At 41.7% G+C, this 23,779-nt stretch overlaps 1 protein-coding gene across 2 annotated transcripts in view; it reads right to left on the bottom strand.

The window, feature by feature from the left end:
* Positions 1 to 23,779, bottom strand: part of scube1 (signal peptide, CUB domain and EGF like domain containing 1) — a 110,789-nt gene that overhangs the window by 75,220 nt on the left and 11,790 nt on the right. For both annotated transcript variants that reach the window (XM_022749210.1, XM_022749211.1), the window contains exon 3: positions 14,158 to 14,283. In XM_022749210.1, the coding sequence (XP_022604931.1) occupies positions 14,158 to 14,283 (126 nt within the window). The remainder of the gene's footprint in view (positions 1 to 14,157; positions 14,284 to 23,779) is intronic.

Here is a 23,779-nt window from a genome sequence, read left to right as displayed (position 1 = left end):
TTGCATCAAGACACTGAAGTTTGGTTCAGGGATGTGTCAGGTAAACTGGGTAGGAATTGTAGAAAATTGTAAAAAATATCATCATCTGGAGGCATGTGCTCTGAATGGCAACACTCAAAGGAAGGGTGAGAAGCATGCCATCATGGGAGGGGTGGGGGATCACCTTGGTGTACCTGGCCTGTCATTTGAAAGCGACATTGGTTGGTTCTCAATGAGAAATTTAGTAAGAACTAAAAGTGCAAAGAGAACACAGATACAGATTTTCCTCTTCTATTTTTCCGCTCATCTGAAGAAACCTCCTCCCCATCCTGAGCCAAAACATAAAGCTCCAGCATCTTTCCACCTGTAGCACCTTTATACTAGAATCACCACCTCCTGGTTGTTTCCTCCACCAATCAGCCAAGTGTCAGGAAATATGGTCACCATCTTAAATAATAGCCAGAAGTGTTTCTGCAGAACATAATGATGTCACAGTGACCATGACCTTTGACCACCAAAATCTGAATGTTTGTGCCAAATTTGAAGGACTTCCCTCCAGGGGTTACTGAGATATCGTGTCCACGAGAATGAGACGTACAACCTGAGACATAACGCCTCTAGCTGTCGCTAGTGCAAAAGCATGAAAATCCTTGTCCTGCTCTAAATATGTCTCTGTCTCAGCCTCCATCTGTCTCTTTCTATCCCTCCATCCACATCTGTAGTCATCCATGGAGCCTTTTATTCCACCAATCATCAACATGTTACAGATGTATGTTGTCACCTCCTCATGGTTGTTTCCCTCCCCAACCAGCCAAATTACAGGTCACAATTTATCCTTCCTGAGTTACAGCATTAGTGTTTCTGCAGAGCATTATGATGTCAAAGTGAAGTTGACCTTTGACCTTTTTGGATATCAAATATCATCACTACATCATTTTATTTCATTACACATTTGTGTTCAATTGTGTCATAATTAGTGAATGAATTTGTGAGTTATGGCCAAAAACATGTTTTGTGAGGTCAAAGTGACTTTGACCTTTGACCTTTGACCACCAAAATCTAATCAGTTATATATAACTCTATAACAAAAGCTCACACATTACAAGTAGTGCCAATAGTAAGAAATGTAATACACCTCCTGTTTCCTAAGTGGGCGTGGTCACGATTGCTTGTTCATGTCAAAACATAACAACAATACATTACAACACTGGATACAGTTTGAATTTACAGCTGATTTTGCCGCTCGTTTTTATCTGCTGGCTTATATCTGATCAACCCAGTACAAGATCAGTCTATAAGTCTAATACTCTCTGTTTTCCCTCCAAAAGCACTTCAATAATAATAACAACAATAATGGTATTATTACACAATGAAACAAGTTTTATTTCAGTTTAAACTTTTAATTCATGGTTGCACGTATAGGTCCCTCTTAACCTCTGTTTATATGGTTGGAAAGCGATGTCGGCAGTAAACTAGATCAGAACCGACAGAGAGATCTGTGTGGTGAGATCTCATGAGAGTTTGTTGCTGAGACAGAGACAGGTCTCGAACAAAGTTAATTTCATCCAAATTTTTCTGAAAAATATAATTTCACCATCAGAATGTTTTGAAGATCTGTGGCTTGTGAAAAATGGATAATATGTTTATTTCGGTTAAAAAAAATCAAAATCAAAACCTGTGTTCACGTTCACTTCTCCTATATGAGTGAACTGACTCAGACCTGCTGCTGGTCTCTTACAGGGGCGGGGAGGTGGAGAAACCCATGTGATACACGGACAGGAAATGATTGTAAGTGCATTTGCTCCTTTCTCAACTGTCTCTGTTCTGGACTTCAGCATCATCTTCTCCCTGGTGGTAGAAAGGAGGAGGAGAGCAGGAGAGGAGGGTCTTTGTGCTCTTCATCTATGGTCAATTCATCTTCTCCTGTTTGCCTCACACTGCTCAGAGAGCCAGTGATACAGATGTACTGTCCACTGGATAACAAGCTCTAAAATTACACTCATTCTTTCAAGCTGTTCCTCTATCCTCATCTTTTCTCCTTCTGCTCAACTCATACATGAACTTAAGGACCTGAAAAAACCAAGAAGAAAACAGGCTCCAGCTCTAATGCTCCTACAGTCACCTAGCCTGACACTGAGTTGATCTGACAGGGAGGACAGAGAGAGAGGATGTGAACAGTGATGTTGCAGCAGCACCACACACACGACATCTGTGTTGGTGGAGGTATATAGCTGTATACAGCTGTTAGAGCTTCTGACAAACATTTGCCAACAGCTATATCTACTGTATCCGATCATTCCCTGAGGTCTGCCTCCGTACCACACTGATTCATTTGGGCTTCACATTGTGAATCTGCAGTCAGGGCTTCAGCCCGTCCTGATGGAAGTGCAGCTACAGCTACTGTTCCAAAGCCCCAGTGTTTCCAGACAGTATTGTGATTTGATTTAAGCACCATGATCCTAGTGATTTACACACATGACTCACACAACCAACCCACATCCAAGAAATGATAATTCACTTTACTATAATACACTTTCTAACTTTGCAGCCATGTTTGTGATCAATTCCAGGTAACTGCAGAGCTGCTGACCCATCCATTCCCGGATCAACCTGTACGCTGACTTCATTCATGCATCACATCCACAAACCTCCAGTCCATGTGTAAATACACTGGTGTGTTACTGCTGCAGAAGTCATGGAGTCCTCACTGAACTCTGGGTTTTTGTTTTTTTAATCGCACTTCCTCACACTGCTTTTTTAACAGATGTCATTAATATGACTGATGTATTTAATTTTCAAGCTGGAGGGGGAGAGAGACAGAGAGAAAGAGAGAGAGAGAGAGAGAGAGAGAGAGAGAGAAAGAGAGAGAGAGAGAGAGATGCAGCCATCTCCAAGTCCAATCAATCTCTGCCAACATTTCAGTGTAAAAGGCCACAAGGCTCTTTTGCAAGTTTCAACTGGAGCTCCTCTGTTTGATTGTTCTTCACCCACCCAGGATGCATCTGACAGGGGGGGCGGGGGTGAAGTGATCTCATCTTCTTGCCTCTCTCTCCCTGACTTTCCTGTCACTACTGTCACTGTCCCTATCACAATAAAGGTAACAACCTACCCATAAAATAACTTTAAAAAACTCATTTTAAGCTGGTTTTATCTGTTGACATGTTGGTGTACTTCAGGAAGCAATTTGAACTGAGACCATACAAGAAGTTAGCATTCACTACAGTTTGTACAAAAATAACTAAACAATCATGAACTGAGTGACATAAATCAAAAGCAATACAATTTAATTCCACTTTAAAAAATCAAGTGATTTACTTATGGAAATTTTCATTAAAGCTCCATATTTTCCTCTTCTTCTGTGTTTTATTTGAAGTGTTGATCCATAAGAAGATATATTTGTGGTTTTAAGAACCAAAAATATCTCATTGTAGTTTTAAATCTCTTCTCTCAGGCTTCTCTCTGGAGCTCTAGTAACAACTGGTCAGTGAGCCAATCATAAGAGAGGAGTCTCTGAGCCTCTCTTCTGACTGGCTCAAACAACACATGGACATCTACCTTTTATATGGAGGTGAACATTTTTCTAATGTAAGAGATGGGCGACCAATGCGCAGACCAAGTTGAGCTTCTACAGTCTGTCAGACAAATGAAGCAGGTATCAGTGTGTTACAGGCTGTTTAGTCAAGTTTAGTTAAGTTCCCTCTTTATGTTTCCTTTCTTAGTTGAAGTGGAAGCAACACAAACAGGAAACTTTATATTCAAAAAATGTATTGAAAAGTTTGAACTCAGACTTCATTGTGTCTCTGCTGAGAAACTGGAATTTTGAACTGAAATCACAAACTTTGGAAGATAGACTCATCATTCATCTAATTCAGAAGCTTCATATTAACTTAGATAAACATTGGGAGGACTGTGGATTTCGTCCCCCATCACTTACATCTGTCTCACTGTTCATACAGACATGACAGACTGTGAACCATCTTTTAATTTGTCTAACTGAGACTGTTGACGTCTCCTATTAGTTTCAGATGAATTCTTCTTTTAAGGGAACACGGGCTGTAGACCCTGTCTCCATCTCTAACATTAGTAAGGACAAGAGGAACAATCAGCAACCAGGCACTGTTGTGATGTACATACGGACATAAAAGACTTGAAAAACTGAACCCTGCCTTTGATATTGTTTGTGCTTTTTTTTGTATTTTCACACCTTTCAGGTTCAGTAATGGTGAAATCTGGCACATGGTGATGTTGATGGACGATGATGAGTGATGTTGGTGGAGGTATTTCAATTACTTAAATTTTACACATTGTTGTGTGTCCCTGTACTATGTAAGAACAGTGAAACAGTGAAAACTCCTCCCTCCCTCCTTCTCCCGCCTCCTGTCTGTTACATGTCAGACCTCTCTGTGACGCCATGGTCGCTGACTTCTCGCTGCGCAGCCACCTCTCAGATCTCGCCGTGACATGAAAAGGGCGCATCAGAAGGAAAATAAACTCACGCAATTGCAGCAGACATTCACAGAGGGCACGGAGCAAGCACCACATTGAGCCCAGCTGTTTCCACGCCAAAACCAAATAAATAAAGTCAAAACCAAAAGGAAGAAAGAGACTGAGCAGCACCGCTCTTTAATCAGAGAACAATTAGGCAATCTTAAATCAATTAGTGCCCTAACTTGTTGACACAGTGCATCTGGGAGTCGACTCTCTGCACGCTCACGCAAACGGATTTCTACAATACTTTGTCATCCCAGGCTCATTCAGAACACCACAAGGGTCTGAGGTTTTCCGAAGATCATACTTTGGGTCTATTAAAAGCCACAACATGGTTACAGGCCCAGAGCATGTGAGAAAAATGAGAAATAAATTGAGTGTGAACTTTGACAAAGAAACAAACAAGCTGTTTTCAAAAGGAGCGGTCGCACTTTGATGGTGATTCAGCTGCACTAAGCCTCATTTCAGTATCCGCAGGACCTAAAAGCATCCTGCAACAAATGTCCTCCGAGAATAGACGTGTTGCAGGGCTTCACGTTGTATCCCCAGCTATGATTAATGAGTCAGAAAGCAGACTGATTACAGCTCTACATGTTCTACATTTCTATCAGTCATGGAGGACATACGATTTTAATTTACAGCATCTTTGAACTCATCGCAGCTGATTCAAGCCGCAGCACAGATGTATGATGTTATGACAGCTCGTCACATGAGAGTCTGAGGTACACACATTGCCAGTATTAATTTTGTATATGCATGTGTCAGAGGGATGAGCCAGTGAGTGCAGACTGTGCCCTGCCCCATACAGTTCAATGAGACACTCTAATCTGAGACATTACAACAAAGAGCATGGTCCTCGTTGACAGCCAGCGAGGAGATGAAGGTTGGAGCTGGGGATTAAACTGCAGTCTGACAATAGGCCGACATGCCAGTTTCTGTTTATATGGTTACCATGCATCACAGGGTACTATTTAGCTCTACAGTTATTGATTACAGTAAACATAACGCACGTGAGAGGCTGGTGATGGTACGGAGTCATCACACAGGAACGCAATCCCCAATCCGTGTTGTAAGCAGACTAAATATAAACCTATCCTCCGTAACATGCATCGTACCTGAAATACACCCTGATCTCCTCCCTTCCACAGTCCTGGCTGTCTCTTCTATTTATGTGTTTGTGTGTTTTGTTTTATGAGGTTGGAAATGTTAAATTCAAGTAGCATAATAGTAGAAATCATTTCAACAGCCATGCTCTCAAACAGGCTGTTTTATCTGTTGTTGACATGTTGGTGCACTCCAGGAAGCTGAGACCAGCATGAACTGAGTGCACATAAATCAAAAACAATAATTATTTTTACTTTAATTTACAGCACCATATTTTCCTGTGTTGATCCATAAGAAGATATATTTGTGGTTTTAAGAACCAAAAACCATCTCAATGTAGTTTTACATCTCCTCTCTCAGGCTTCTCTCTGGAGCTGTATTAACAACAGGTCAGTGAGCCAATCAGAAGAGAGGAGGCTCTGAGCCTCTCTTCCCAACCGCAACACCTCAGGGGATGATGGAAAATGTTTTGCTCCCACCTGATCTGAGGGCAGATTGGTTTAGAAGCTGGATCAACAACACAATGCTTTACAGAAATGTGTCAGTTTTTTATTTAGTTGTCAATATTTTGACTTTCTTAGTCTGATTTAGTTATGGATGGTGCTTTTATCAGTGTGAGGGGCTGGATAAATTCAGCTTATATTACAGATATATTTTGTCTTTCTTTATTTCTTTCTCCCTGTATATTTTGATTATTGATTCATGTTTTGAATTCCTTTAGTTTCAGAGGCACAGCTCCAGCAATGACGTTCTGGGCAGCTGATTCATATAGGCCCCGCAGACTAATATTATGGCTGCCTTACAGCTAAACTTTTTGTCTTTGTCTCCTGCTGCAAAACTTGTCAACCAAACACAAAAACCTGTTTCTCTGGTGAGAAATTAACAATTACAGTTGGCGACCTGATAGAAGTGATGTTACTGTTCTCTCCCTGGGTATCCAACATCACCTTGATCGATGGCACAGTTTGGTGCAGCCAGGCTCTCTGAAAGTGGCTCACTGGCTACTACAGTGTCTTTATGAGGCTGCTAAAAAATAATTGTTCCTCATACAACCACATGCTGGGAGTCTCATTTGTGTAACATCCAATCTTAAAAATCTGTGTGTCATTCCACCCTGCTCAGCAGCAGGTGAGCTGTATCCAACCAGCTTGGACAGCAGTCTTTGTGCAGTCTGGATGTTGGGACTGGATGTTGATTAGTCCCTGCCCTTCTCCAGTCAAAAGACAGATAGAGGGCTGCTGCCCAGAGCCAGAACAGAGGAAATCCAGGATGGCTCTCTGAATGTCCTTTCTCAGGCCTCTTGTCAGAACAATGACTCTGTGCCAAAGACTTGAGGCAACCAAATACTTGGCGACTACAACTCTTCCCCTATATGACAACTGGGGTAGCAACAATTTCCATTTCCCACAACTGAGTGCACACTTTCACCTGAACTCCCTCCCAGTTCTTTGTCTAAAAGCCGTTAAATACACCCAGCCCTTTCAGCCCCTCCTTCCCCCACTCAAGTCCTCCAGGCAGACGGGGCTGCAGGCTGACAGAGGAACTTATCATAGGTCAGTCATACACTAAAATGCCAACTTTGAGGGTGTATTCAAGTATCAACCTGTGGAGCTGAAAAATGAAGCCAACACTAAAGTGCTAAAAACTGCAGCTCCTCTAATGACCACTAGAGTCTGGCTCCAACAGTGAGTCAGTCCCCATAAACTCCAATGCTAAAATGTCCAACTTTACAGCAGAAATAAACATGTTTACAGCCTGGTACAAAAACAGTTTTGGTCTCTAAAGCTAATTTCCTCCTTCAAGACAACTGTTTATATAACTCACCTGTATACATTTTAATTAAGGCTTAAAGTTATGTAGAATTGAGGGCTTGGCCCCTTTGAGTGAGCATATGCTTACCACATATGACACAAGCCGCCAAGATGGCAATGGTTGAGCAGCTCACTCTGAGCTTCAAAACCTTTCGTCAGAAACGTGGGTGACGTCACAGAGGAAACATCCATCTTTATTTCTGGTCTATGGGTTGTACCATATGGAAATATCTGATATAACTAAATCATGATCTGAACAGCTCACAGGTGATATTGTTGTTTTAGTTAACCTGTTATTGTAGGTTTGATGAACATATCTAATGTCCTAAGTGACTTTCACGTACATGTATTGTCTGCCTGCTGGTTGAGGTTTCCTCCACCACGCTGTACAAAAGGAGGCTGATGGTGAATCCCCTGCTACCACTGTAAGATTCAGATTTGAGACAGTGTGTATTATATTTCACTTTATTTCTGCTTTGGAAGCATTTATTTTGTCATGATTAAAGGTCCATATAGTATAAAGGTAGATGTCCATGTGTTGTTTGATTATAAATGTTGGGTCTGAGCTCTACCTCATGAGCTGGACACCAAATATGTTGGATTTCGGTTGTCTACCAATTTATTGGCTATCATAAATTAAGGAAATATTAATATTAAAAATATTAATAGTAAATAATAACTTTAAAATTAATTAAAGTCTTCGGGGCACCAGCCTAAACTGTCATGGTTTGCTATGGCAGACACTTTTTGTTAGTTTTGTTTGGACTTTTCTCACCTCCTGTTTTATTTTGTAATTGGTTTCCTTGTGTGTCTCAGTGTTTTTGCTTCCTGTCTTGGTCCTGTTTCTGTGTGGTGATTGTCTGCCCCGCCCTAATGTGTTTCACCTGTGTGCAATCACCCTTGCCTCCCTTGTCTATATAGTCTTTGTGCTCCCCTTTATCTGGGTCGGTTTGTCTGTTGTCTCTCTGTTGTTCTCTGGGTTTTCCTCGATCTCTTCATGTCTGTTTAATCATCAATCTGTTCACGTGGCCTGTTCATGTCTGGTATGTCCCCGAGCTGTCCATGTCTGGTTTGTCCTTAGTTTGTTCATGTCTGGTTTGTTTTTGGTCTGTTCATGTTACCTGTTCATGTTCTCCTGTTGTCATCCCCTGTGGTTCCCTGTGCTGTTGTATAAGTTCCTTTTTGTTAGTTTAATAAACCTGTCTGCACCATCTCCTATGCGTTGGCTGCATTTGGGTCCAGCCTTACCCCTCTAACCCTGACATAAACTAATAGGCAAAATAGCCAATAAGGTGTTAGTCTCAATTTATTACCATTAATCTGGAACTCTGATTAACCATTAGCTTATTAACTATAACCAAATGACCATATCAGCAGTAAGTTGAAGGATTGGAATTCTACCAAGTAGAGGTTGTCAATATTCACGCTTGTGCAACATTAAACACACCAGTAGTTGTACTTATAGGCATTTATTTACAATGGAGCAGAGTAAAACACAATGTCTAATCTAGTATATACAGGTATGTGTATGTGTGTGTGTGTGTAGGGGTATGTGTGTGTGTCTGTGGGGACACAAACAAAGGCAAGATGGCTGATTCAAAGTGATCACTGTGACCACATGACCTGAATAAAGAAGACTACACAAGATGGCGGTAAACAAAGAAACTACTCAAAATGGCCGCTGAGACCACCTGGTGTGTGTGAGAGGGAAGGTGTGAGTTTCTTTGTTAGCCTAGCTCATGTAATCTAAAGGTACCAGGTTAGAGGGGGGAGGTTAGCTTCATGCAGGTTCTAGAACTGAGACGTACTAATATGTGTGTGAACATACGAGTACCTGATTAACTGTATGACTGACCACAACCTAAGCAAACATTACATCAACAAGACATCAATCAACAAGTACATTAACAAAGTTAAGACTTCTGCTGCTTAGCTATGCTGTGCTGTGCTATGCTGTGCCGGGAAAGGTTAGGCCCAGTCAGTTAACGTTACCCAGTCCTTGGAACAAACAAAGAGGTCCTTTCCAGTGTTGGTGTAAAGTCCAGTGAGTTGGGAGGCTTCCTAGTGGAGTAAAGTCCTGTCTGGCTGTGTTGCTTTGCTGTTATCTCCTTTGTTCTCCTCACAGAGTTAGCTGTTCCCCACTAACTCTGCTATGACTCCTGTTGCTTGGAAGATCAGCTGGCCTTGTGTCGTAGCTGCTGATTCTGAAGAGAACTTGGTTCACTCTCAGTTAATCCGAAGCAGGTCGCTGCTGTTGAGGAGAAGAGTGTTGCAGGCTGCTGTGAGCAAGCCGGCGAGAGAGCTGGTTTCTCAGGTAGCAAGGCTGACCTGGGCTGGGGACTTGTTGCCCTTTGACGAGCTGAGAGGAGAGAGAGCAGGAGCTGCTCTCCAGAGCAAGCCAAGAAGAGAAGAGAGAGAGAAGAGGGCCAGAGATCTGGTTTTGTTTGGTGACACCCTTGGGGGTCACATGTCACACGCTAACCCACACTGGCTGGCCAGTAAGGTCCATGGGGGGAAGGGTCGTCCCCAGGTGTGAACGGTGAGGAACTGTAGAGTGTGAGTTCCTTTGTCCAGTGGAGCAAAGAAACATTTGGTCTCTTGAATGATGAGTCCCAACATAAAGCAGGTCTAGGTTCTATATTAATACTGTGAAAGTATCACAGCGCTCAGTCCACAGAGAAATGCACACAGCCTGTATACAGAAATTGAGCCTTAAAACCAGCTGTCAGGACTTCTGGAACTTTGTGATGTCACAACAAAGCAGTCACTACTCTCAGCCACGCCCTAAGCCACCAGGACCCACCATTCAACCTTGGATTTGGTTTGGTTGTTTACCTGAAATCTGCTATATTTTTATTGGATCACTCAGAAAATAGTCAGCCAATCAGAAGAGAGGCTCAGAGCCTCTCTGAGCAAACTGTAGGCATTAGTTTGTCATGTGACATGACATCACTACTTGCAAGCCTTGGGAACTGATGTCTACCATGGGGAAAATTCTTTTTAGCCTGGAGTTGGGAATCTTGCCATCAGGATGAAACAGGAATTTTGCCAAACCACTTCAAAATCTCAACAAGTTTTTGTTTAGGAAACATAAAACAACATTCTCCGTACCCGTGACTTTGTTCTTTAGAACTATGTAAGGGGAATAAAAAGAACAACACATTTCTTTCTGTGAGTCAGAGATCAACTGTTGATGCCCCATCCATTTGCACATGACAAGGGCATGGAAATTTGAAAGTCATTATTTGGTGATTATGAGGCACGAAACGCATGAAAATGGGCAATTTGCCTCCACACAAAGATGACAGCAAGGAAGAGTTTTACCATTTTGGGCTCTGACTCAATGCGACTGATTATGTTTGTGATGAGTAAGAGGATTATTTTACCTCTGTTAACTCTGAACACACACAGCACATCATATTGTCTTCTACAGGTAAATCTTCAGCAGCTGAAGTGGCTGCAGCAGCTAAAACTTCTCTGCAGCAGATTGTAAAACTGTATCATGTCATACTCTATGCAGCCAGCAGTCAGCTCATTACCCTAAAGCAAAAGTTAGACAGTGTCATTTAAAAGTGTAATTCTCTCTAATTCACCTCAGTCTGTTATTTATAATGCACTAATGTTTCAGAGCAGCCCTCTCACTGATGAATAATTTTATGTCTCATCATATGAGCCTCCTGTAGCATAATATTGTGTGCTATAAAAAATAAGATCGTAATATTCATTCGAGCCAATTAAATCAGACTCATGGGCCTGTGACAATTAGTCTCATTTGTTTAATTTGTTCTCAAAAAATGTAGCGACTATCCTGACCACAAATTAGCCACCCAGTTATGTGCAGTAGAATGAATCCAGAGTCCAGCTCTCAGTAAATTACTTTTATATTGCGAATAAGAAAAGTGGTGGTATGATGGCTGGCTTGGCTTTTTGTGTTCCCGGCATGAGAGCGGTAAAAACTGTGAGATCTCTCCGTCACCCTGCATCATTAGCTGATCTGTTGGACCTGTGCCACATATAGACTCCACCTGTCTCATTACTCTACCACCCGTGATGTGGCCTGACGTAGACTACACATATAGACAACCATAAATACACAGACATATTAGATGGCTCATACATTAATCAAAAACAACAGTAGAGATCATCCAACAACCTTTATACATCCTTCTAACCTGTAATTGTAAATATTACAATATATTTATAGCTGCTCGACGTTAACTCTGCTTTGTGGCTCCTGTTGCTTGTAAAAATCAGCTGGCACACTTTGTCATAGCTGCTGGTGCTAAATTAAACTTGTTCAGTCCTGATTAATCTTAGACAGGCTTTGGCGTCGCTGCCGTTAGGGTTAGGGTTAAGGTTAGGATGGAACAAAATAAAATGTGGTCTCATCCACCATCTTGAGGTCCAGCACTGTCAGTATCAGTCGCTGAGCTTCTCCCTGGTTCTATGATGTACTGTATTTACTGTATTTAAGTGCCAAATTAAACCTGGATGAAAACAGAACTCTAATCGCTCAAAATATTCAGTTTATATCAAGGGACTTTGGTGCAAAAGATGTTTTCATAATGTTATAACTAATGATGTTTAAAGGTTCTGTCAACGAGATTTTAAACAATAATACAGCAGCAGTGTTTTTAACTCTGCTTTATCTCAGCTGTCTGAAAGTCATTCCTGTGAAGTGAATCCACAACTAAGCAGCTACTCTGCACTGCTGGCTGGTGCTAAGAGCACTCAATCTCTCCAAAGGTTCAAGGCATGAGGTACAAGACTGACAAATGCCAAACCAAATCCCACCAAAGACACAGAGCGTCCAAAGTGACGTAGTTTTCATGTTTCTGATTTTAGTTTGCTCTCGTCAGTCAGCAGTGGAGGACTGAGGGATGAAATGTGTTTGAGCATGCCCCTGCAGAACTACGTTTTGCACAGGGCAGAAAAAAACATTAGTCCTGTTGACAATAAGTCAGTAACGCAGCACTGGGGCTAAATGGGCTGGATCTGTTAGTAATAAGAGCAGCCAGATATCTGTAGGAGAACTCTTCAACCCTGACCGCCCTCCCAACAGAACAGAGAAAGAAGCATAAAACAGCACAAATCATGGAAACCCTCCAAACGATGACAGAGGGTCTCTCTGGAGAAAGGCAAGCTGAGCCAGACAGGCTTAGGAGATACAGGGACACACACACACACACACATAGACAGACTGACATATCTATTCATGCACTGAATTATATGGATGCATAGACACATACCCATAAAACCTCATACACTCACCAATACACACCGAGGATAGATGAACACTGATGCACACTGAAACCCCTTTCACACTGGCCAAAAACCCACTAACACCCACTAACATCTGGCTTTTGTCTTCAGAGGGGAAGGGGTACAATCAGCATTCATTCCTAGGTCAAATGACTCTGCAGAAGTCACGGATGTTTATCGACTCCAGCTCCAATCGGCAGTGATGGAAACATTACTCACTTTTCCAGCGCAACGCTGTAATGCACGCCGCCTCCGTGGGTAACGCAAATTCCATCCATCTCTGCTACAGCAGCACTCAAGCATCGTTCAGTCAGCGTTAAGTTGGAAGCGACTGAAGTAACTACACAGTAACTACTGCTGTTAACTAACTAACCCTGTTTTCTGGTGCACGGCAGGAAAAATAAACGGAAAGGCAACCTTGTCTACTGGTACACAAAGAAAGCCCAACATGAATTTAAAACTTCCATTGGGCCTAAAATCCATTTCACTGAAAAAAAGTGAAACTTTTTTAATATAGCGTGCAAACTTGCATTTCAATCCCACTGAGCTTCAACACATTCTGACAAAAATTCAGTCATACCACAATCAAGTATTCTGTCAAGATCAGGAGACTGTCAACATGTTGATGTTCAGTCCTTGTGGATTGGACGAAACATGTCTTCTAACTCAGTCTTCATTTTGACCTCAGTTCCTCATCCTTTAAAGTTTGGTGCCTGTCTGCACCTTGCCCGGCAGGGGAGGACTAAAACATCCCCATCACAAGCCTCCCTCACAAACCACCAGTTTATTGGTGTAACAGGTAGCAGACTAGTTATACATTCATTATTATCATTAGTTGTTTTGTTGTTTTTTATTACAGGAGAAAGCGGAGGCTACATGTGTGTCATAGCAGAAATATTAAAATATAAAATATTCATATTTATATTATGTCAATAAGTTAGAAGAATATTAGGTGAAGGGCAGTAGTCTCTCTCTCTCTCTCTCTCTCTCTCTCTCTCTCTCTCTCTCTCTCTCTCTCTCTCTCTAAACAATGGTAAACAAAAGTCATGTGACTGCTTTCTGCACTTTTCCGACCGCTCATCAATGATGGATAATTATTATTATTGATGATCATTATCACTCAGTAGCCATCATACACAGTTGAGGTGATGGAAGAGATCCATCAACTCATTCTTGCTTGTTATATCATCGCTGGTTAAGTTGACTGTTCATGGTTGAGACCAAAACGACTCTTAGGCCAATGGGAAACGTCTCGGTTCTCCTGACAAGTTGTCCACTACTGACAAGAATCTGTCCACAAATAGACAGGCTGACAAACACCTGCCAAAGTGCTCAAAGCTACCTGTGTGGTAGTTCCTGCTACAGTATGTGTCTGCAGGACAACATTTTGCCATGATGACACACACACACACACACACACACACACACACACACACACACACACACACACAGTCATATTAACACAAACACACACATAGAGGAGGATGAATGTATTTAAACAGACTATTCTTACCCAGACAGTTGTGTCCGTCATGGGCCAGCATGAATCCATCATAGCAGGTGCACCTGTAGTTTCCTGGTATGTTGATGCATTCATGGACACAGCCCCCGTTGTAGTCGTTCTCACACTCATCCATGTCTGAAAGAGAGAAGATTTTATTTTGTCTTTTAGTTCTGCCGTTGTGTGCACACTGTCAGTTGTTACACAGGAATATTTTCCTCTCTCTGAGGCCGTTTGTTGGCATTGACTCTTGTACTTACACAGTGAGATCATCCATCATTACAAACATAAAACTGCAACTGGTTTGGTCAAAGTTTCTGATTTACTGACTGTTTCCTTGTCAGTGGTGTGTAATGTCACACAGCCCTTCCCATCAATCACTGGACACGTGATTTTTATATTTTTAAGGCATCTGTGGTGGAATTGGAAGCTGTTTCTTAAACAGTGATGTAGAATCTATCACATCTATCGATGTGAATTCAACACATTGTCAGTACAGATTTGACTAATACATTTATATATACACTTATTTATTTGTCTTTTGAGTTATCGATCACTTCCTAGATTGCTTTGCATTTGCCAGCTCTCTGATCAGTAACCATGGGAAATAAGAGGAGCTTCCAAGGGCCATCACCTGCCCCTGGTGGCTGTATATGATACAGATACTGCAGACATTACTCATGTCTGGACATCAGTCAGAGCTGCTAAATAAAGAGTCTAGTGACAGTATTATGACAGTGTGTTTGTTAGAGCAGGAGAGAGGGATGACAAGAAGACAAACAGATATGAGGCAGCAGGTGACTATATCCAAACAGAGGATGATGATGATGATGATGATGATGATGTTCTGATGAATGACTTCAATGTTGTTCTACAATAATACCCCCAGCTGCAATGATGCAGGAAGGGAGGGATAAGACCCCCCCCCCCCATCAACCCACATCTCCATGCTGAGCCTGTGGAGCCTTTCACAGGAGCCACTCACAAGTGGTTGCCATGCGGAGCCACTTAAATAAACAGCCCTCCCCTCCGTGTGAACAGCAGGAGCAAGGAAGACCCCATCCCACATCCTCCTCTGCTGTCTGTCTGTCAGCGCTCCACTTACATACCTGCTCGCTTATCTACCCGTCTGTCTGTCTATCTACCTGTCTTTCAGCATGTCCAACAGTTTGACAACTGACATCAGTGACATCACTGATAGCAGCCCCTTCGCTCCTCTTGCAGGTGTGATAACAAAAAGACTTTCTATATATCACGAACACCACAACACCAGACTCAACCAACTCATTCCCTCAGTTTTACCAAGAGTATTCTTGAGCAAAATATACTGTTTATATATTATTTTGAAGGACAATACCAATATAATCATTTTTAGACTGAACAATCAATAGTTATTATTCAGTGCAGATAAATATTTAAAGGTCTTCTAATTGTAACAATCACTGGTAGGAATTTGAATGTTTTTCGGACTGTAGCAGCACACTATAATGCACTCAGTATATCATACTGTATACGGCAATCTGATGTGTTTGGGGAATTTACCACCACGTTGAGCTGGGAGGTAATAATTAAAGATACAGTTTAAGTACTATTAAGTATGGGTCATTTCCCTTAAAACCATTCAGACCCTGACAGAGAGGACATTTTTGGCAGATAGAAGTCAGTAGAATTTATCCTCTAGAGACCTTGAATATCTGCAGCAAATTTTATAGTAATCCATCTAATAATGAAGATAGTTCTCCGTGAAGCACAAATATCAACCTCATTACAGGAAAAGTTACAGGTTCAGCAAAGGGATTGTTTAGCCTGGTTTTACCAGCACTGAAGCCCAGGGTGTCACAGAAAGGCTAAAAGGAGAAGCTAAATGACTAAGCTAATCGATTAGCTAATAGGAAAAGGAAATGGAAATTGAAGAGGGGATCCAAGAATGTATTCCCATTTTTAAAATGCCTTTTCAAATAGTTTTTCAAATTCTATTGTTTATTCATAAATTAATAAATGGTTTATTTAGTGTTTTATGTTGTTTTTGTAAATCCATTTTAAAATTTATTTATTAAAGTATTTATTGATGGATTAATCAATCACTTATAAATTGTCCATCATGCCTATTAAAATATGAAATTAAGGAAACGCTTTATTACTTTTCCTGTGACATCGAGTTATCAAGATATTTGAGTCTGGACCAAAGAAGGGGACCAACCCAGTGACAACACCATCATCCCTAGAGCCATGGTTACTAAACCAGGATCTCACCAACCCTGTGGCCTTGGATTTAGATATTAGCAACAGTAAATATGTTATGAGAAAAAACTTAGTGCCACCTGAATAAAGTTTTTGGTTTTTTTTATCAGCATGATTAGTGAATCTAGAGTTCATACTGAACATATTGTATGTAACACAGTGACTGACAATAAATTTAATTTGTTTTCCTACAATATAACGTCCAGTCACAGCAACTGCAGCATGATGAATGTTTTAATGGTTCAGGTTACACAACAGGACATGTTTACTTTGTGAAAATTTAGCCAAAACTACAATCACTGCCTCACCTTAATCAAAGTATTTTACTAAGTTAAACCTGACCACAGTCAGAACATGATGCTGTGTCCTGACAGTATGACCCCACCATCCTACACAGGGACATGGAGCTTCTCTGACTGAAAGAAGATGATTACTGCCTCTTCAAAATATGTGAAACAAATTAGTACTACACAGACACAATTTCTAGGATAGCTGGTGTAACAGTGTGTGTGACACCTAGACACTGGTGTGACTAAAGCAGATGAAAATTTAGGTCCAACAAATCAGCAGTTGTGAACTTAATACGAGTCTAGGCTTTCTTTGTTTGGATGACAAAGCTTTTCAGGAAGCAGTTGAAAACTCTCAGTGACTCAGGTTTGATGGATAGGCGGAGACCGATGTCTCCGAGCAGGAACGAGATTTTGGCACACAGCAGTGACGGATGACACACACACACACACATACATACCATACACAGACATAGCTCTCAGCTTCCTCATCCTGCATGTGGACAAAAGCCTGACCTGGACACTGAGCATATATACACACATTACCAAGACAAGAACACATGCAAATGTGCCGATGCACACAGAAAACAACAAATGCGCATACGGACTCACATACCACAAGTACAGACGTAAGGATTGAAAATGAATACATTCACACACTACATGTGCAACACATACACATACACACTCAGACATGTTCGTACTTTTAACGTGGTGATTTTGGCTGCAGTAAAATCTCTTTGAAGAGTCAAAAAGGAGACAGACATAAACATGAAAAGACCCTCATCTGAGAGGTTTCACTTTGTTAGAAACCGTTATGAAAAAAGCCAAATCAATGCCACATTCTGCACCATGAAGCGCCAAAGACATGTTTACCGGAAGCCAATTATGCAGGCCAACACACATCAGTGCATTTGAACTCTGTTTGTCTGATTTCTGACAAAGGAGCCCCATCTCTGGACTTGAAGGGCCACTCCAGCATAATTGGAATTAGACGAGAAGATAAATATCTCATCCTATTACATTCAATACTCTAATACGAAGCAGGAACCTGAGCCTTCTTCAAAAAGTGACCAAATAGCTTCAAATGAGCTGCATGTGTGTGACAACAGGCAGAGTTCACTTTAAAGGAAGGGAAACATAACAAATGACAAGAAAAAATCAATCATGGTGGAATTATGCTTTAAAGACCGTAAGTCTTGTGTATATAAACTCCCCACAGCCATCAGTGGCTCATCCTAAAAGGCATTTGCAACCAATTAGGGTGAGCTGAAGAGGGCGACTGTTTGGGGAAAGGTTGTTTGGACACTTCGCTGTGCTGCCAGTTCAGATGGCTCGGTTCAGCAGGATGTGGCACCTCCTATGTGCTCTGCTTTTCATCTGTCGTAGATGAATGGAGAAGGTAAAGACGAGAAGTAAAGGAGAACGGGGGGGGGGGGGGGGGGGGGCTTCACTGAGGGTGACTGAAAAGCAGCAGGTGATTAATTTGTGGCTGAAATACTTCAAACAGACAGACTGAGTCTACATTAACACTACACATATTTTCCTCTCTCTGTCTTGCCTTTCATTCACTAAGCTGGTGTTTTAAAGGTTATTTTCATCTGTCCATCCCATTCTCATGGACGCGATATCTCAGTAACGTTTTGACGGAAGTGCTTCAAATTTGGCAAAAACATTCACTTTTTTTTTAGAGGTCAAAGGTCAAGGTCATGGTGACCTCACAAAACATGTTTTTGGCCTTGTGAACGCAATATATCTGTAACACCTTAAGGGATTTTTTTCGAATTTGACACAAACATTCATTTGGACTGAGGGACGAACTGATTAGATTTTGGTGGCCAAAGGTCAACAGACACCGGACACCTCCAGCCAGGAGACGAACATTACACTTATGTGGTATGCACCTTAACTATTATATAGTTAGATATATAACTATATACAGACTACCAGGGCAAAATCAGAGCATTTATAAATCATTCTCCAGAATGGATAAACTGTACTGTAATGCAAAACATTATTAGCTGAAGAGAACAGGAGGGTCACACCTGAACACTGTATGGACAGGTAGGAATCTGGTTTATCTGTCTGAGGCAAACTGCAGCTGCAGGTTGGGGAGATTCACACCTGCCCTGGGATCTAAAGACTCAGGCTACATCTACACTAATACGTCTTAGTTTTAATCACTTTTCCTACGTTTGGCCTCCACAAGATTCTTGTGTTGTGTTGTAGTCTGGACGGACAGAAACAGAGACCTTTGGAAACAATGATGTAGACACCCATAATCTCTCCTGATTGGGTCTTATCGGTACAAATAATGAATTACGACTGTTACTGACCTCGTTGTCTTTGCAGCTGTTGTTAAATTCTGCATTTTAACACAACAACTGTATTTGTTGTTCCTCGTTCCAATCTCCACCTCTAAACCGTACTCAAAGATATCACTGTTTCTAGCAAAGCTGAAGCCACACACAGTGCATGATGTGATGTGATCTTATCATTGACATATCTTTGTTTCTGTTGTCAGATGACTCCAATTTTAAAATAACTGATTTGAATAACAACAGCAACCATCCCACTGATTAGTTAGATAATGTGAATAACATCAACCCAGCTGTTTGAGTCATGTGTGCTGCTGACAGGCCTTAAAGAGCGGCTAGCTCACCTTAAGGAATCTGATTAGTCTGAGGTTCACTGTTCGTGCCCTACAGTATCTGGCAGTCAGTGTGGTTTTGTGCACATATTAAAGCACAAGCTCATTCAAGTTATTCATTTCTTTCAAGTCAGAGACTAAAGTGTTTGGTGGTGGTGTGTGTTGAGGTGATGGAGAGAATGGGGAGAGGGTTTGAAGTGTGTGTAGGTGTGTGTGACAGAGATTAGAGGGAGGTGGGAGAGGTTGGTGGAGGTGGGTCTACTTGGCCCCAAACGGTGCCACTTCCTGCCCCTGAGCTGTTGTTGACATCTGACAGCGGCGCCCTGACAGCTTTGGACTAGCAGCTGCTTCCGCTCACATGGCCACGTTTTCTAATTGCCGGTGAAATGTTTATGCACCACATCTCATCAAGTGAATTAGGCGCCTTCACTGATGGCCCAGCGCCCTCTAACCGGACAGACACGCCGAAGGGCAGGGGGGAGCGGAGGGAAAGGGAGAGAAGAGGATGCTGCTCTCATCGTGTGCAGGTTTCTGTTCTCTGTTCAAAGACTGTGAAGAATATTTCAAGAAAAATGAAACAGGAAATCAGAGTTGATATGTAGTCAGGAAATGTAAAGAAACTACACATTTACAATATCTGCAAGATTATATGACTATGTTTTAATATTGATATTTTAACATGACCATGTGTAATGTGACAGGGGTCGTTCACAGTAACATTACACAGCTCCTCAGCCTTTGTTTGCGCATAGTTTTGGTTTTACAGCTTGCTTACTGTATGGTTCAGTCTCAGTCATATCAACCCTGCCTCCAGGCAGCTGGATAAACCTGACTGTGTGACACCTGACCAGCACCAAATAACACACAATGATAGCAACAAAGCCAGACATTTCTCTGAGGAGCTGGTGGAGACCAAAACAAAGCTACAAGGAGATTAAATATTTGGCTTATTTTGTTGAGGTGACCAGAACTCAACTCGAATGAAAGCCAGTGTTGCTCCATGTCTGCTGGGTATCCACATATATTAGCTTGCTAACACTTTAGCCAATGTGTGTGCAATAATGACATTTAGACGTCATAAGACTAAAACCAGAAAAACCACAAACTACAATCACCTCCTCATGGTTGTATCCCTCCTCCTCTTCTCAGACTAGTTTCAGGTTACATCCCTGTTTATCCAGAGTCATAGAAAATATGAGTCATTTGTGTGAAATTTTCACTGTCAAATTGCTCTGGGAAGTCTTGAGCTACAAGACAAAGTGTGAGGTAACTAAACACTTTGTGATGTGAGGTGACCTTGACCTTTGACAAAAAATAATCAGTTCATTTTTCAGTCCAAATGAATGTTTGTACCAAATTTGAAGCGGTTCTGTCAAGATGTTACTGAGGGACAGAGAACGTGAATGCAATATGCCTCCGGCTCTGACTGGTACCGGCGTGGAGGAATAACAAGCAATAACAGCTTGTTAATAACCATAACAAGTTGCATGATGTTGAAGTTTTTAAAGGAGTGGATGTGACATGGTATTAAAAAAAGGAACAAAAGTGAATATTCAACCAATGCTGTAGACACAATGATTTAAAAGCTCTAAAAGCATATAAGACTAAATAGTTGACTTTGTTGACCAAGGTTTAGTAATGACAGGACAAACACTGAGATATTGCTTGATTGCTGAGACCTTGTTCTATAAATATATGAGTTTACATTTCTTAACATTATTTTTTTTTTCTTTTCAAAATTAAAACCTGTAGAGGTTTTAATCAGTGGCTTTGACAGTCACATAAAAACGCATCAGCCAAAGCACAAAAAACTGAAGTCTTCACCAACTATTTCCACTGAGCTGTGTCCCAGAATAACAACCATATGAGGTAATTCATGAGGTTGGATAACAGGGCAAAACCAGCAATAATGTAAATATTTGTATTTTTCTAAACTATAGCATGTCATACTCCATTAGCCAGGAGAATAAGAAAAGCCAGAAAGTCAGAGCCTGATTATCAAGGCAGGACCACTCATTTTCATTCTTTCAGAGAATGACGAGACAGACAGTGTGTATGTGTGTGTTATTATATAAAGGTCTCACACACCACACGCAAACATGTGAGGTGAGTTAAAGCTGGAGTCAGTACCATGCTGTAAGGACTTCCTGTGAGTGACATTTCAAGCCCACAGCAGCAGACATCATGTGTCAGAGAGCGACAGGAGGGCTTGTTGGAGATGCTGCCATGAGGTCACTGTATCTATATATAAAACCTGAGCCTCACAGAATCTGACCTGCTTTACTGAGTCTGAGCCTGGGAGAGGCAGACAGACACAGGAGAGGGAGGGAATCTGTGTTGAGTGGGTTAGCATGTGTGTGAATTTAGGTGTGTGTGTGTCTGTCGCTAGCCAGTGAGGAGAGTGGCTGATTGATGACGGAGGTGCAGACGCCAGGCAGACAATGGCCTAGTAATTGTCTGCTACCTCTCCCCCTCGCCCTCCCACCTGCGCCATCTCCATCGCCATCTTTTCCTCCCATGAGATGCCCATTCTCTGTCTGTCTCTGTAAAACAGGTCAGGTGTTCATCACTGTGGCACAGAGTAATGGAGGAGCTGACTAGAATCTGGTCTTAAGACTGCAGGGTCTTCTGTCTTCATATGTTCCAGTCTTACAAAGAACAAACACAAGGTGTGGTCACACCAGCCTCTTGATCTAGATAATGAATAAAGGATATAAAAGCAATGCTGCAGTTTGCAGTTTAGTAGTTACAGGGTAGGATCTACCCAAAAAATTGTTACTAGATAGTAAATTTCATATCTAAATGACCAATGGACAAGCTGCATGAATGGACTCAGGAAGCATGAGTGAGTCAGTGGGGAAAAAGGGAAGGACAAAATATTTTGAAGTAAAAGATTTTTATTTTATGCAAACAGGATCAAACCTTACCAAGAAAAGTGGTGTAGAAATGGCAAATACTAAGTGCTGCAGTGGTACCTGAGAAAGCCTGAGAAAAAGTAGTGGGTTGTGTATACATCACACTTGCTAACATGTAAGAGATCTGATCTGTGACTGGTTCTTTCCAAGATTTCTGAAAAAGTCTCAATAATCTGAACACATTACAGGGAAGTTAAATTAAACCCCATGCTGTAGATATTCATGATGGGACTCCTGTGCATCAAGTATAGATGTAGCTTTGTTGCCATTATCTCGTGTTCAGACTGAGCTCTGCCGCTAACACAGCCTTCTCACTGCACTGGGATAAATTTTACCACAATCCAATGCAGCATCTTCCTGGCCAATAAACACAAGTACTCATCCCAGATGGAATCCTGACCTCTGATAAACCTTGAAAGTTGATGTACTTTTTAGAGTGGACTTGCCTACAAAGTCTGGCTCAACATGAAGCTTCCTGTGTGCAGCATCAGTACTACAATAGAACCTAGACCTGCTACATGATCAAACAACACATGGACATCTACCTTTATGCTATATGGACCTTTAAGAAGTTCACCTTCAGTACCTCAGAATGAATTCTAGCAAACCCATGTTGAAAAAAGGCAAAATAAAGAAAATAATAATTAAACATTTATGAGATTTAACATAGTTAAGATGATTTTCTACAGCAGGGATGTCGTCACTGATCTCCCAGTACCTCTCCTCTGAACTCTGAAAACACAACAAAGTCTGTTGGATTCACAGTGATTCGTCCAATCATAATCCTCTGAATTTTTAACTCTATCAACAGCCGGCTACGGCTTTTCTACATCTCTCTATAAACAGGGAGACAACTCAGGCACTGTTCTGCACAACCAATCAGCACACACACACACACACACACACACACACACACACACACACACACACACACACACACACACACACACACACACACACACACGAGCAAATGTGCAGTAAAGCAGGCTTGAGTGATACACAGCTCCTCCCACATGCTCTTCATTTGACAGGAATAAAAGTTCACATTTTTCCATAACGAGCCGGCAGTATCAGCTAGTGGAAAAGTCTACAGACAGGGCAGCGTTCATGAAAGCCAGCTCAGATGTCAGCGGTGAGCAGCTCTCAGAGAAGCACATTCGCTTGAGAAAATGGCTCTTCTAAGGATATTGTACAGATGGAAGCACTCAGAAGCTCGGTGTGAAGAGCGAAAACACCCATGATGAGTCTGGGTGAAATTCTGGGTGAGACTAGCTGTGGCTGGGATGTGATCCCGCTGAGTCCCGCTCAGCTACTGGCTGAACAATGTGGCCTGCAAGCTGCTAATTTGTAGTGCGGAAATGTAGCAGAGGCTGAGAGCACAGGTCGTCTCCCTTGGTCACCGGGGCTTCAATCCCAGCCGTTACAAAAGCTCAAGAGCGAGCCAGAGTTTTCTCACACAGGCCACATCCCTCTGGAGCCTTCACATTAATAATGTGATCATCAGTACAACCTATGTTCCTGTTGCTTTCTTTACAAAAAGA

The sequence above is a fragment of the Seriola dumerili genome, unplaced genomic scaffold (assembly GCF_002260705.1).
Source record: "Seriola dumerili isolate Sdu_G_001 unplaced genomic scaffold, Sdu_1.0 BDQW01000138.1, whole genome shotgun sequence".
Taxonomy (NCBI): Eukaryota; Metazoa; Chordata; class Actinopteri; order Carangiformes; family Carangidae; genus Seriola; species Seriola dumerili.
The sequence above is the reverse complement of the archived record's forward strand: the minus strand, read 5'-3'. Positions and strand labels throughout refer to the sequence as shown.